Below are 13,227 nucleotides of genomic sequence, written 5' to 3' on the forward strand. Positions count from 1 at the left end.
AGCTTAAATATAATATAACAGAAGCAAACAAAAATAAATAGCATAGTTTTGATAACCCAAATAGCCCAATTACTGAGGGAAAGCCTCACTATTTGACAACAACTGCTGGAAAACCTTCATAGCAGTCTGGCAGAAATTAGGTTTAAACCATATATTAAGATAAACTCCAAGCTGATCTGTAACAGACATAAAAGGTGACATCATAAGTAAATTAAAGGAACAAGGAAGAAATTACCTTTTAAATAGGGGAAGAATTCATGACTAAGCAAGCAATGGAGAGGATAACAAGATAAAATGGGTAATTTTGACTATATAAAAAAGTTTTTGCACAATCATCTAATGAAGTTAAAATTAGAAGGGGAAAGTGGCAGCTAGGTAGCGCAGTAGAGCACCAACCCTGGAGTCAGGAGTATACTTGATACTTACTAGCTGTGTGACCCTGGGCAAGTCACTTAGCCCCAATTGCTTCACCAAAAAAAAAAAAATTAGAAGGGGAAAAAGGTAACTGAGAATCCATCTTTATAGAAAGTTTTTTTGATAAAAATTTATTTCTAAGATGTATAAGGAATTGATTCAAATTTAAGACTAAGATATTCCTCAACAGAAAAACAGGTAGTTTTCAAAGGAAGAAATCCAAGGTATTGACTCCCCTCCCCTATGAAGGAGTGTTCTAAATTATGATTAATTTGAGAAATATGAATGAAAACTTCCATTTCTATCCTCATACCTGTCATATTGGAAAAATTAACAAAAAAGGAAAATTACAAATGAGGTACACTGATCCACTGTTGGTGGAGCTTTGAATTGGTGTAGCTATTCAGGAAAACAATTTGGAAATATGTCTTCAAAGTTATTCAGCTTTCATCCAGTTGTACCACTTCTAGGTACAGCTCAAAGAAATCAATGAAAATGTACAAATGTGCAAAAAATTGCAATTTGTACAAATATTTATGGCAGCTCTTTTCTTAGTGGCCAAAATCCACAAACTAAAGGGGAGCAATTGTCCTTCTATTGGTGAATGGCTAAACAAATTATGGTATATGAATGTAATGGAATATTATTTTGCCATAAGAAATTATAAAATGCAGTTTCAGAGGAAACTAGAAGACCTCTGAACTGATGCTGTATGAAGTGAGCAAAAGTTTATACAACATCAAAGGGAAAAATAACTTGGAAAGATTTTAGAACTCTATCATTGCAATGATAAACCATGAATCCAGAGGACTAAAGATGAAACCTGTTTCCCCTCCTCCTTCCAGAGAAGTGATGGACTTAAAATGCAGAATATGATAAGCATTTTTGAAGATGGCCAGTTTAGGAATTTGGTTTGTTGAACTATGCATATTTTAATATTTTCTTTTTATTTTTTTCTTTGGTTGGAAGGGGCAGTAGGAGGGAGAGATAAAAAATACTTGTAAAAATAAATAATTTTTTTAAAAAAAAGCTATGTGGAAGCCACAAACCAGACTAAGATACATATATTTTATTCTGTAGACATCAGGAGGCTACTGGAGGTTTTTGAGGAAGGGAATATCATGGCAAAGCATTGACAACAGGGAAGTGATAATTGTGAAAGGCAGAGAGAGAAAGGGACAGGAGCAGATGATGATAAAAACACAACAGTCTGGAGTCAATTAGTGAAGGGGCATAACTCCCACCTTCAATACCCTAGTAAGGCAGTGCACCCCAGAGTTGTAGCATAGGACCAAAAAAGATATATTAACACTGATTCTTAGTCAGGAAGATGTCTGTGGATGTTCAGTCGACAAATGCAAGGGAATGATAGACATTTGAAAAAGATATTTCATTCCAGAGATTTAAACTAAAATCATTTTGGTGGTTAGAATTTTTGTTAGTCTGTATGTCAGTAAACATTTACTAAGTGCCTACTATGTGTCAGGCACTGTGCTAAGTGATGGGAATACAAATACAAAAAGAAAGATTGTCTTTGTTTTCAAGGAGTTTACAGTCTAATTGGAGAAAAGAGAACACAAAAGAGGGGGAGAAGGCAAGGGTACCTAGTGTGTGAGGGCATGATGAAGTCCAAAGGGTTGTAGCCAAATAAAAAATGACCTCATTTCCTGAGATGTTTGGAATCGCTACATGTCATTAATACTACGTCCTCCAAAATGTTTTTTTTTTTTTTAATAGCTATAGAAAACAAAACTGAGGGGAAAAGTGACCAGTCCGTGATCCTCAAGCATTCTTGGTGGTTGAGCTGGGGTCTGGCATGGTATATTGTATCTCTTTTTTGTTGTTCTGGGAACTTGGATGTTCACCTTAAGCATCTGCTTAGCTTTGGCTTATTGCTGGAGTTGGAGATGATGTGTCCGCAATTTTAGGGGAAGACAGGTGGTATTTTGGGGGGAATTTGGTGGGGAAAGAAGGGAGAGAAGGTGCAGTTCAGAGAACAGCAGAAGACAGAATTTCACTCAGACTTCTAGCAGTGAAACCCTTATACATCTGTCTGGACAAATCACTTAAACTCTAGAAACCCGTTTCTTCAATTGTAAAGTGGGTATAAATAATACTTGTACTAACTTTCTCATCTATGCTACTGGCTACTCTGGCTTCTTTCAGATCCCACCTAAAATCCCACCTGCTTCAAGAAGACTTTCCCTGTGTTGATTTATCCAGTCTATATCTCATTTGTACATGTTCACATGTTGTTCCCCCCTTTAGACTGTGAGCTCCTTGAGAGCAGGGACTGTCTTTTGCCTTTTGTTGTATCCCCCAACATTAGCACAGTATTTGATACATAGTAGGCACTTACTAAGTGTTTGTTGACTTGAGAGGCCTATTGTGAGGAAAGTCTTATGTAAACCATAAAGTGCTTTATAAAGTGGAGTTTTTATTGAAGAAGTCTATTGCCCCAATTAATATTCTTAATAAAGTATTTTATTTTTTTCCCGTTACATGTAAAAATAGTTCTCAACTTTTGTTTATACAAGCTCTCCAATTTCCGATTTTTCTCCCTCCTATATCAGATTACCTGCTAACATCTAACTGGATTTGCAGAATGAGAACCTAGATTTCAATCTTGGCTCGGTTTTACTACCTGCCAGTCAATAAAAATGTATTAAGCAATTAATAACAACAACAACAATTATCTTGCAGGGTTATTGTGAGTCTCAAATTAGATATTTATAAAGTACTTTGTAGATTGCTGGCACATAGTAGGCACTATAATAAAGTTTATTCCCTCCCTCCAAGTCCCACTTTTGTGGTGTCAGCTTGGAGGGGCTAGTAGACTACACTAATACCCTTCCTTTGCTGCTCTTGCCTCTTCCTTGGTGCTCCCTTGGATGTCTCTAGTTAGGCAAAATGATGTGGCCATCTCTTAAATGTTCTGATCTCACTGGCTCTGGCCAGTATTTCTGTGTACACACACACACACACACACACACACACACACACAATAACACCCAATCAATATTCTTAGAATATGTTTGGGTCTGTTGCTGGGACTAAAGGGACATTGGAAAAGAAATACTGGCCAGAGCCAGTGAGATCAGGAGATCAGAACATTTAAGAGATGGCCACATCATTTTGCCTAACTAGAGACATCCAAGGGAGCACCAAGGAAGAGGCAAGAGCAGCAAAAGAAGGGTATTAGTGTAGTCTACTAGCCCCTCCAAGCTGACACCACAAAAGTGGGACTTGGAGGGAGGGAATAAACTTTATTATAGTGCCTACTATGTGCCAGCAATCTACAAAGTACTTTTATAAATATCTAATTTGAGACTCACAATAACCCTGCAAGATAATTGTTGTTGTTATTAATTGCTTAATACATTTTTATTGACTGGCAGGTAGTAAAACCGAGCCAAGATTGAAATCTAGGTTCTCATTCTGCAAATCCAGTTAGATGTTATTATTATCTTCATTTCTGTGTAAAGGAAACTGAGGTAAACAGAGGTCAAGTGACTTGCCCAGGGTCACACAGCTAGTAAATGTGTGAGACCATATGAGTCAGGATTTCCTGGCTCTAGGCCACTGCTCTGTCCACTGTGCCAACAACTGCTTCTTTGGAAGGGCAGGAAAAGTTACAACTCGGAACATCTAGTTGTAACTAGGTATTAGGGAATGTCAAGGAACATGTTTTTCAGGCCATAGAAAGAGGAAGATATCCATGATAGTTCTGTGAAAAGACTTGGTGCATTGTTGATTACTCTCAGATCTTTTGCCCCCTTGTCCTTTCATCACTTATCCCTGGATTACTCCCACCATCCGCCTCCCCTGCTTCTATTCGAGTACTGCCAAATAAGAGAGCTGGGAAGTCACAGAGCTGTGCTGTCTGGAAAAAATAGAAGTTCATGGTATTCAGCTTCAGCTGGGAGGTGGGGGGGGGGCCCTCCCTGCAGCAAGAAAATCCTTTTATTCTTCATTAATTGATTTCCTTTTTCACTCCTTATCTTCTCTCCTATGAAGGAATTGGACTCAGTGGCCTTCTGAAATCTCTTCCAGCTCTAAATCTATGCTATTCTCATCCTATGAGATGCAGAGAGAAATGATTTGTTGGTGCCGTTAGCTAGTGGCAGAACTGGAGAAAATATATGTATGAAGCATTTAGTAGATTTAATTTTAGTTCTGTTTTCCATTAACAAATAGATTTCTACAGTTAGAAAACATTTACATTCTGATCATTGTTTTTATTCCTGCAGAAGATGGCTGTGCCACCTACTTATGCTGACCTTGGAAAATCTGCCAGGGATGTGTTTACCAAGGGCTATGGTGAGTTCTCTCTGGAAACCGGCCATTTCTGCCACTGGGTATCTGAGGCTTGGGCTGTTTTCTAGATACATTTTTACTTACCTTAGCGTATAAAACACATTCCAACTGCTCAGAGTTGAGAATTATTTTCCCAATCCACTTTTTTCCCCCCAAGTTGCCCAAAATAACTTATAATTGGATCCATGTTTTTATTGATGTAGGAGCTTCTTGTGCTACTACAAATTGTAACCCTTCCATGTCTTCCTAAGCATTTCTTGGCCATGTCTTTCCATAATTCCTCAATCGAGGCTCTACTAATGCACTAGAAGCTTTCCTCTGTTTTTAGAAGTTTGTCCATAAGAGCATAGCTCTTGAGTTGTCTATCTTCTATCTCTCATTCTTGCTACATGACCAATTTTTTCTGGTTCTCCATGTCTTTTATATTTCCTGCACTACTTTGTTCTGAAAATAATGTGTCCAAATACCCTGAATATTGGGTACATTAGTGATGATTAATGTCAACTGTTAAAATAAAAATTGAATTAGATGGATCTTAAGAGATTTAATGGTTCCATCTACCTGTGATAAGCATTCCTTCTATGTATTTGAGTAGGAAGTCCTTGGCATGTTCACTTTTTCTTCATTGGCCTAACCTGCGGCCAAGCTTTTCAAACTGGCAGCCAGAACTCAGTTGGAAGAAAAAAGCAAGGTCTGTCTTTGCCTTGAAGATAGTTATATGCAGAGTGCCAGAGGGAGATTTTTTTTTTGGGGTCTAAATTTAGCTTGTCATTAGACCTATGATCACTGGGCCCAATGACTGCTGCACAGCAGTGCCAGCTTCCGCCTGGGCCAACGGGGGAAAGCAGGGGTGGGGCAAGGGACCTCCCTAGGCTGGTGTTCTCTGCTGACAGCCCATTAGCAGTGATGGCCTGAATGTAAAATTATACAGTAGAAGCTTAGTACATGCAGTGTTGAAAAACCCAGTCTTTATGGTCCCTATTTTAAAAGGAATATTTAGAATGTCATTAAAAGAATTATTCTTTCTAGGTAATTCATCCCTCTTAATATCTTTCTTTTTCCTTTAGGATTTGGCTTAATAAAACTGGATCTGAAAACAAAATCTGAGAATGGGCTGGTAAGTCTTTCAGTCCCAATCAGCTGGATCCTGAAGATCTTTCCTAACATAGTCCCCTGTTATCAAAAGTGGCATCTTGGAAATGGTCTATAATTCTAAGTGGTAATTTCAGTTGTTGTCTGTCTCACCTCCCGCAAACATGAACTGAATCCGCTGCAAAGTTACCATTTTGAAATCATTTAGTCTCTTCATTTTGAACAGCTAATGAGGTGTGTGTGCGACGGGGCAATAAAGAACTAAGGAGAGGGTGGGCAGGACTTGTGGATAATTGGGCCATTTATTCTTTAGAGCTAAGAGATTTTGTCAAGTGCCAAACACTAAGGAATTCTGCCTGCTCTGTGAATAACAGAAGACAACTTTGATAGGGGGAAATATTACAGATTTTCAAGTTCTAGCAGATTTTCCATTGTTTAGATTCTCCATGCTTAACTTTTGGGGAGGCCTGACTCTGTGGGCTGGATTTCAGGCCAGGTCTCCTTTTCTCTGAAAACCATGTGAAAAACAAAACAAATTCCCAAGAACATAGATCTTTGATCTAGACTTGAGAGTAACCCAAACCATTTAGTCTATCCCCATCATACAGATGAGGAAACTGAGAGCCATAAGGGTTAAGTGACTTGCCCAAAGTCATAAAAATAATAAGTACCAGATGTAGGTTTTGAACCCAGGTCCTCTGACTCCAGTGCTAGTGTTTTTTCCCCCCACATCCTTCTAAGTCACCGTGCCTGCTCCCCATGAGGTTCTGGCCAGGCCACAGGAAAGAACACTGTCCAATCCTCTAGGTGAAAGTTGGTTAATATTTCTATTCTTTGTTCCTTCACTAAAATTGACCCAGAGGCATGGGTTTTTTCCAATAGGGGATTAAGTGAGGTGATTTTATTTTTGAAAAATTTTTTTCAAACATCACTTTTGTTAAAGTCTAGAAGAACTAATATTTTAGAAATTCTTGACTAGTTTGCATAGTGTGGTGGGGAAGAATGAGGACAGGTACTAAAAGAATAAATTCTCATCTGCCTTTTTTTTTTTTAAGTATTCATTTAAAAACTTTTTTGGTTGCAAATTTTCTTTCTCCCTCCAGACCCCTGAGAAGACAAGCATAAATGAGGTCGCTCAAATTATTTCCTTATTAGCCATATTGCTAAAGGAAAAGAAGAAAAACTTATCTTTTTTTGAATTATTTACAGAAACATTTCTATCCTAGGCTGACTTCCCCAGCCTCTCCAACATATTTCTAGGTCACTGTTCCTTCCCATTGGTTAGGATTTGCCCAGGGAACATGAAAACACTGATGCTAAACAAAACAAAATAAAATAAAACAAAAACCTCACATCATACATTCCAAAGCCAAGTCAAAATGATTTTTGGCCTACCTACCACTTCAGTTCTTTTTTATCATGTGTCCCTTGTGATGAAGGGATCTTCAAGGGTGGTCTGTACTCAACATGTTTTGCATTAGATACTAATTAATTTTTTATTTATTTATTTTTTGGTGAGGTGATTGGGGTTAAGTGACTTGCCCAGGGTCACACAGCTAGTTAGTGTCAAGTGTCTGAGGCTGGATTTGAAGTCAGGTCCTCCTGACTCCAGGGCCAGTGCTCTATCCACTGCGCCACCTAGCTGTCCCAGATACTAATTAATATTTAACCAAAAATTTAACTTCCAAATTTTTACTTTTCTTCTTTCTTTTTTAAATTATAAAACTTAACTTCTTTACATATTCTAATATGAGACCCTGTTTTTGATCTATACTCTGACCTAGTGAACTTTTTGAGGGCAGAGACAGCATTAAAAAAAAATATTCCCAGTGTTTAGCACCCTGCCTGGCACACAGTAAGGACTTAATAAATGTTTGTTGATTGATTGCTTGATATTAACAGTCACCTTTGTCAGGCATATGACTCACTTAATTTTGAATACCAGGGGGTTATTCACCAAAATTACCCTTTCATGTCTCTCAAGCAATGTTGCATGATTTTTGACCTGTAGCCAAGAACCAACAACTGAGTCTTTTTGTCACTTGTGAGACTATAAAGGTCTACCCTGCTCTAGTATAGAGTTTGCAAAAGCCTAGATGTTTCCTTCTTATTTCTTCCCAAGAGATGCAAGGGATACAGGATATAGAGCCTACTTGCTTCTTTGGTATCCGTGCAGGTCAGAAGAGCCGGAAGAAGGTTGCTGTCTTTATGGGTGGACTTCCCGTAAAGGATTTAAGGCAGGATGGAAAAGAATCCTGCAGTTGGAATGGCATGGATGGGTTAACTGTATCATTGATTGGGGTTGCTAGGTGGCACAGTGGATAGAGCCCTGGCCCTGGATTCAGGAGGACCTGACTTCAAATCCAGCCTCAGACACTTGACACTAGCTGTGTGACCCTGGGCAAGTCACTTAACCCCAATTGCCTCATCAAAAAAAAAAAAAAAGAAAAAATTGTATCATTGATGAGATAACAGGTTTATTTATCCACATCCTAACAAGGGGCTTAAACATTTCGAAAAATTGAATGTATGGTAGTTAAAAGTGTCATGTATCTCTTAATGGATCTATTAACAGAAACCATTAACTTTGGGTATGTAGGAGGCAGCATGGTAAATCAGAGAACCCAGGTTAGAGCCCTGCCTTCTGTCACTTACTACCTGTCTTCCTTTGGGAAGCTACTTACTCTTCCTGGCATCAACTTCCCCATCTATGAAATGGAGGGCTTGGCCTGGATGGCCTCTGTGTACCTTTCAGATCTAAATCTGTGATTCTCTGAAATTTGCAGAGCTGAAGTAAAACTTTTCAATTTGTGGTACTGAGAAAGCTTCAGTTGAAGCCTTCCTTCCAAAGCCAATTTAAGGCAGTTTACACAAGTGAGGAAGGACCCTGTCTCGTGCTGGTCTGACTAAAATAAGGAGGCAGTTGAGGCTCAAGCTCAGTTTAAGTTAAGTCAGTATGGAGCACTTATTGGTTTTTTTTTTTGTTGTTGTTGCTTTTGTTGAGGCAATTGGGGTTAAGTGACTTGCCCAGGGTCACATAGCTAGTGTCAAGTGTCTGAGCCCGGATTTGAACTCCAGGCCTGGTGCTCTATCCACTGCGCCACCTAGCTGCCCCAGTATGGAGCACTTATAAAAGTACAGTGCCTGGGATACACTGAGTGCTTAATAAATGCTTCTTCCCACCTCCCCCTTATGAAAACTGGAAGTTACAAAACAAATAAATTGGAGTGAGGTGATTCACCTTGCAAAGTAATTCTTTGTATAATTTCTTAGAATTGTGAATTCTCCTGGTGATGTTAAGTGTGTAGATTCATTTCATGAAGACATCATTTGAATACAACTAAGGATAGTTTTAGATCTAATAACAGATGCTCATGTTTTGGTTTACAAAGCACTTTAGTTATAACAGTACTAGTATTATCCCCATTTTACAGATGAGAAGACTAAGATTCAGAGAAGTCAAGTACCTTGCTAGAAGTCACACATGGTCAGTGCTAGATAGATCCAAGACTTGAACTCATTCTCTGGATGTAGAATCTAATATTCTTTCTACTACACCATGAAGTCTTTCAATAAGTTATACTTATTGTATAACATCAGGGATTGAACATTTTGCGTAACTAGTAGTCATTCTTCCCCATTTTAAGTCTGTAAGTATCTCATTTTGTATTCCCCACTCTCCAACTTACTTTCTTTTTTTTTTAAAGGAATTTACAAGTTCAGGTTCAGCAAATACTGAGACCAGCAAGGTTTCGGGCAGTTTGGAAACAAAATACAAATGGTCTGAATATGGCTTGACATTCATAGAAAAATGGAACACAGACAATACACTGGGCACTGAAATTACTGTTGAGGATCAGGTAACCATGTCACTGAAGAGACACCATTTTATCATTTTGTGTATCATAGCCTTCCTTGCAACTAAAAATGCAACTTGTGACTTTCTTTTATGTTCAGCTTGCACGTGGACTGAAGCTGACCTTCGATTCATCCTTCTCACCTAACACTGGGTAAGAATTAATTTAGTTGAATTGGGTAACAAGACTGCTTTGTGATAATGTCTGAAGCATAGCAGACACTAGGGGAGAAGGTGGGTATAGGATTCTGAGTTCTGAATGGCTTTCACAGTCTGGATATGTTCTGCATTCATCTCTGCTCTTGTGCAACATAAGACATGCTAGGACAAGGTATTTGTTCTGATATTATAATTCTATGTACATATGGATGTATGTATATAAATATCTTTTAGATCTGAATGTAATCTGTGAAAGTTACTAATTTTGTCACTAAATAATGTCTGATCTCTGTGTAAGTTAAATCCACTGTGTCATATGAACTTGACATCTCTCAAAGTCTAAATATTAAGTGAAGATACATGCTATTACCGAATGCTTTGTGAATTCCAAAGACTCAAGTAGCTCAGTAATTACTTTGGAAAATAAACTAATTAGAGTAATGTAGTAGGACTATATTGGGCATTGTGGTACAGTGGATAGAGTCTCAATTTCTTCATCTGTATATTGATGGTGATACCTGCATTACCATGGGTAAATCATATCATCTCTCTGAATCTCCATTTCTTCAGCTGAAGACATTTAGCATATTTAGTCTGGGGAGAGAATAATTAGGGAAGGGAGTTGGAGAAAACGATAAGTTGTCAACAAATACTTGAAGGACTTTCATATGGAAAAGGGATCAGATGCTTTGTCCTAGAGGCAGAACTAGAAAGACTCATGGATGTTGCAACAAGTAAAGTTGTCTAGATGAAATAGCTTGAATGGGAGGTAGTAGTTTCCCTCTCAGCTGAGATTCTTTTTTTTTTGTTTGTTTGTTTGTTTGTTTGTTTTTTTCGGTAAGGCAATTGGGGTTAAGTGACTTGCCCAGGGTCACACAGCCAGTAAGTGTTAAGTGTCTGAGGCCAGATTTGAACTCAGGTACTGCTGAATCCAGGGCCGGTGCCTTATCCACTGTGCCACCTAGCTGCCCCTCAGCTGAGATTCTTAAAATTATTGATGCTATTTCTTTTTAAAATGAATATATGTATTCATTATATAACAATTCATCTGCACCCTCCCACCCACTGTCCAATTGAGAAAGGAAGAAAAATAAAACCCCTCTTACAAATGTGTATAGTTAAGCAAAATACATTTCTATATCAGCCATATGAAAAAAATGGTGTAATGTCTTCTTCTGTACTCATAATCTTTTACCTTTCTATGAAGGAGGTAGGTAGCATATTTCATCATTAGTCCTCTGGAATTATTGTTGGCCATTACACTGATCAGATTTTTTTTTTTAAGTCTTTGAACGTTGTTTGTCTTTAAATAGTGTTGCCATTGCATACTTTTTGTTCTGTTTTTTTTTTTCACTTTACTCTGCATTAGTTCACACAAGTCTTTCCAGGGTCCACTGAAGCCATCCCCTTAACCCATTTCTTATAACACAAATAGTATTCTATCACAATATACCATAACTTGTTCAGCCATTCCTCAGTTGATGGGTACCCCTCCCCTCTAGTTTCCAATTTTTTACTATCACAAAAAGAACTATGCATATTTTTGTGCATCTTTATTTAGAGTTTATATTGCTTAGGAACAATCCCTTTTCAGATAATTTGTTGCTTGAGCAATGTTTTACATGTCTTGTGCCAAGCTTTTGATTTCCTTTTCAGTTCTTCCATAGCTCTCATTTCTCTTCCTATTTTTCTCTAGTGCTCTCATTTATCACTTGACATTTTTAAACTCTTAAAACTCTTTTATCTTTTCTAGGAATTCTAGTTAAATTTAATGTTATGGCCAGGCCTTGTATACTACTGGAGAAAATGTCTAAGCTGTTCCTGCTCCTGTTTTCTTGGGGGTTGTGTTATTCTAGGATCTCAGGGACAGCCCATGCTGGGTACCTACAAGCCTTCCGTATTCCCAAAGTGGTCTGATCCTAGGTAACATATGATCACTGCCCCGCCTGGTCAGAGCTTTGCAAGTTCCTGGCCTGGTTTTTAGGTCTAAGTGATAGAACACTGGGCTTACCATCTCTGAGAGTTTCAATAAACTGCTGTTGGACTCAGCCACTATCAGCCAGCTCGAAAGTTCTGCTGGCTCAAAATGGCAGAACTGTGGGCTTTTCTTTGTTCTGGGTTTAAGATTGACCTAGAAGGGGACAGCTAGATGGCGCAGTGGTTAAAGTGCTGGCCCTGGATTCAGGAGTACCTGAGTTCAAATCCGGCCTCAGACACTTGACACTTACTAGCTGTGTGACCCTGGGCAAGTCACTTAACCCCCATTGCCCCGCAAAACAAAACAAAACAAACAAAAAAAGATTGACCTAGAAGCTAGAACTGAGAATGCACTCCAGTCCTGGGGTCTGACCCATATAGCAGTTGCTTCCTTGTTAGGTACACAGCTTAGGATCCATAGTTTCTCCACACCTTGGAATGCTACCCATCATCATAGATCCTCTTCTCCTCATTCCCCCCCTTAAATTGAGTAGTGAATGCCAGAGCTGCCAGTTGACCCTTGTTCCTGCACCCTATATAAGATTGGGCCCTTCTTTACTGGATCTGGAACTTCTTGCTCTTGGGTACAACCTCTCCCTGTACTGGAATGCTCAGTTAACTCCTGGCCAGACCCTATCCCCAGTATTTGCAGACCATCCTATGCCTTCCTGAGAGGGAAATGTGACTCATTCTGATTTTTAAAAATTTCCAAATCAGTATATGATCTAGTACATTTTCTAGATCTTTGGAGGAGGGATTTTTTTTTTTTTGATGGGAGTATAAACTCACTGTACTTCCTCCTACTCTGCCATCTTGGCCTTTCCTCTAGTATCCAATGCTATTTCCTTTGCTATCATAGTAATATCTGGATATTAATACCTATTTCCCACTCTATTGCATTTTTTTTTAAGTGAGGCAATTGGAGTTAAGTGACTTGCCCAGGGTCACACAGCTAGTAAGTGTTAAGTGTCTGAGGCCGGATTTGAACTCAGGTACTCCTGACTCCAGGGCCGGTGCTCTATCCACTGCACCACCTAGCTGCCCCTATTTCCCACTCTAAAAATTGTATGCTCCCTTAAAAACAGCTGAGCAAAAATGACTGCATCTGACAACATGTAGCTTTTTTGTCCTTATGACTCTGTCGAGAAGAGGGAGATCTATGTTGTTATCCGTTCCCAGTACTGTTGCTGGTTTTTAAGTTATTCAGAGTTTATCTTCTTAGTGAGCTTTTCACTCACTAAATAATTTTTAATAATTGCATATGTTGTTCTTCTGGTTCGGCTTACTTAAGTTTATATCACATCATACAAATATTTTCCTGCTTCATTTCTTACTGCAAAATGATATCCTATTACAGTTACATATGGCAGTTTATTCAGCCCTGTGATTTATTGCAGGTTTCCTTCTTGGCT

General features: G+C 38.6%; 1 protein-coding gene across 2 annotated transcripts in view; it reads left to right on the top strand.

The window, feature by feature from the left end:
* VDAC1 (voltage dependent anion channel 1) overlaps positions 1-13,227 on the top strand; it is a 39,814-nt gene that overhangs the window by 14,877 nt on the left and 11,710 nt on the right. For both annotated transcript variants that reach the window (XM_043984346.1, XM_043984345.1), the window contains 4 exons: positions 4,665-4,734; positions 5,799-5,848; positions 9,531-9,683; positions 9,781-9,833. In XM_043984346.1, coding sequence (XP_043840281.1) covers positions 4,668-4,734; positions 5,799-5,848; positions 9,531-9,683; positions 9,781-9,833 — 323 coding nt within the window. In that variant the 5' untranslated portion in view covers positions 4,665-4,667. The remainder of the gene's footprint in view (positions 1-4,664; positions 4,735-5,798; positions 5,849-9,530; positions 9,684-9,780; positions 9,834-13,227) is intronic.

This window comes from Dromiciops gliroides, chromosome 2, assembly GCF_019393635.1.
Source record: "Dromiciops gliroides isolate mDroGli1 chromosome 2, mDroGli1.pri, whole genome shotgun sequence".
In the NCBI taxonomy this organism is placed as follows: domain Eukaryota; kingdom Metazoa; phylum Chordata; class Mammalia; order Microbiotheria; family Microbiotheriidae; genus Dromiciops; species Dromiciops gliroides.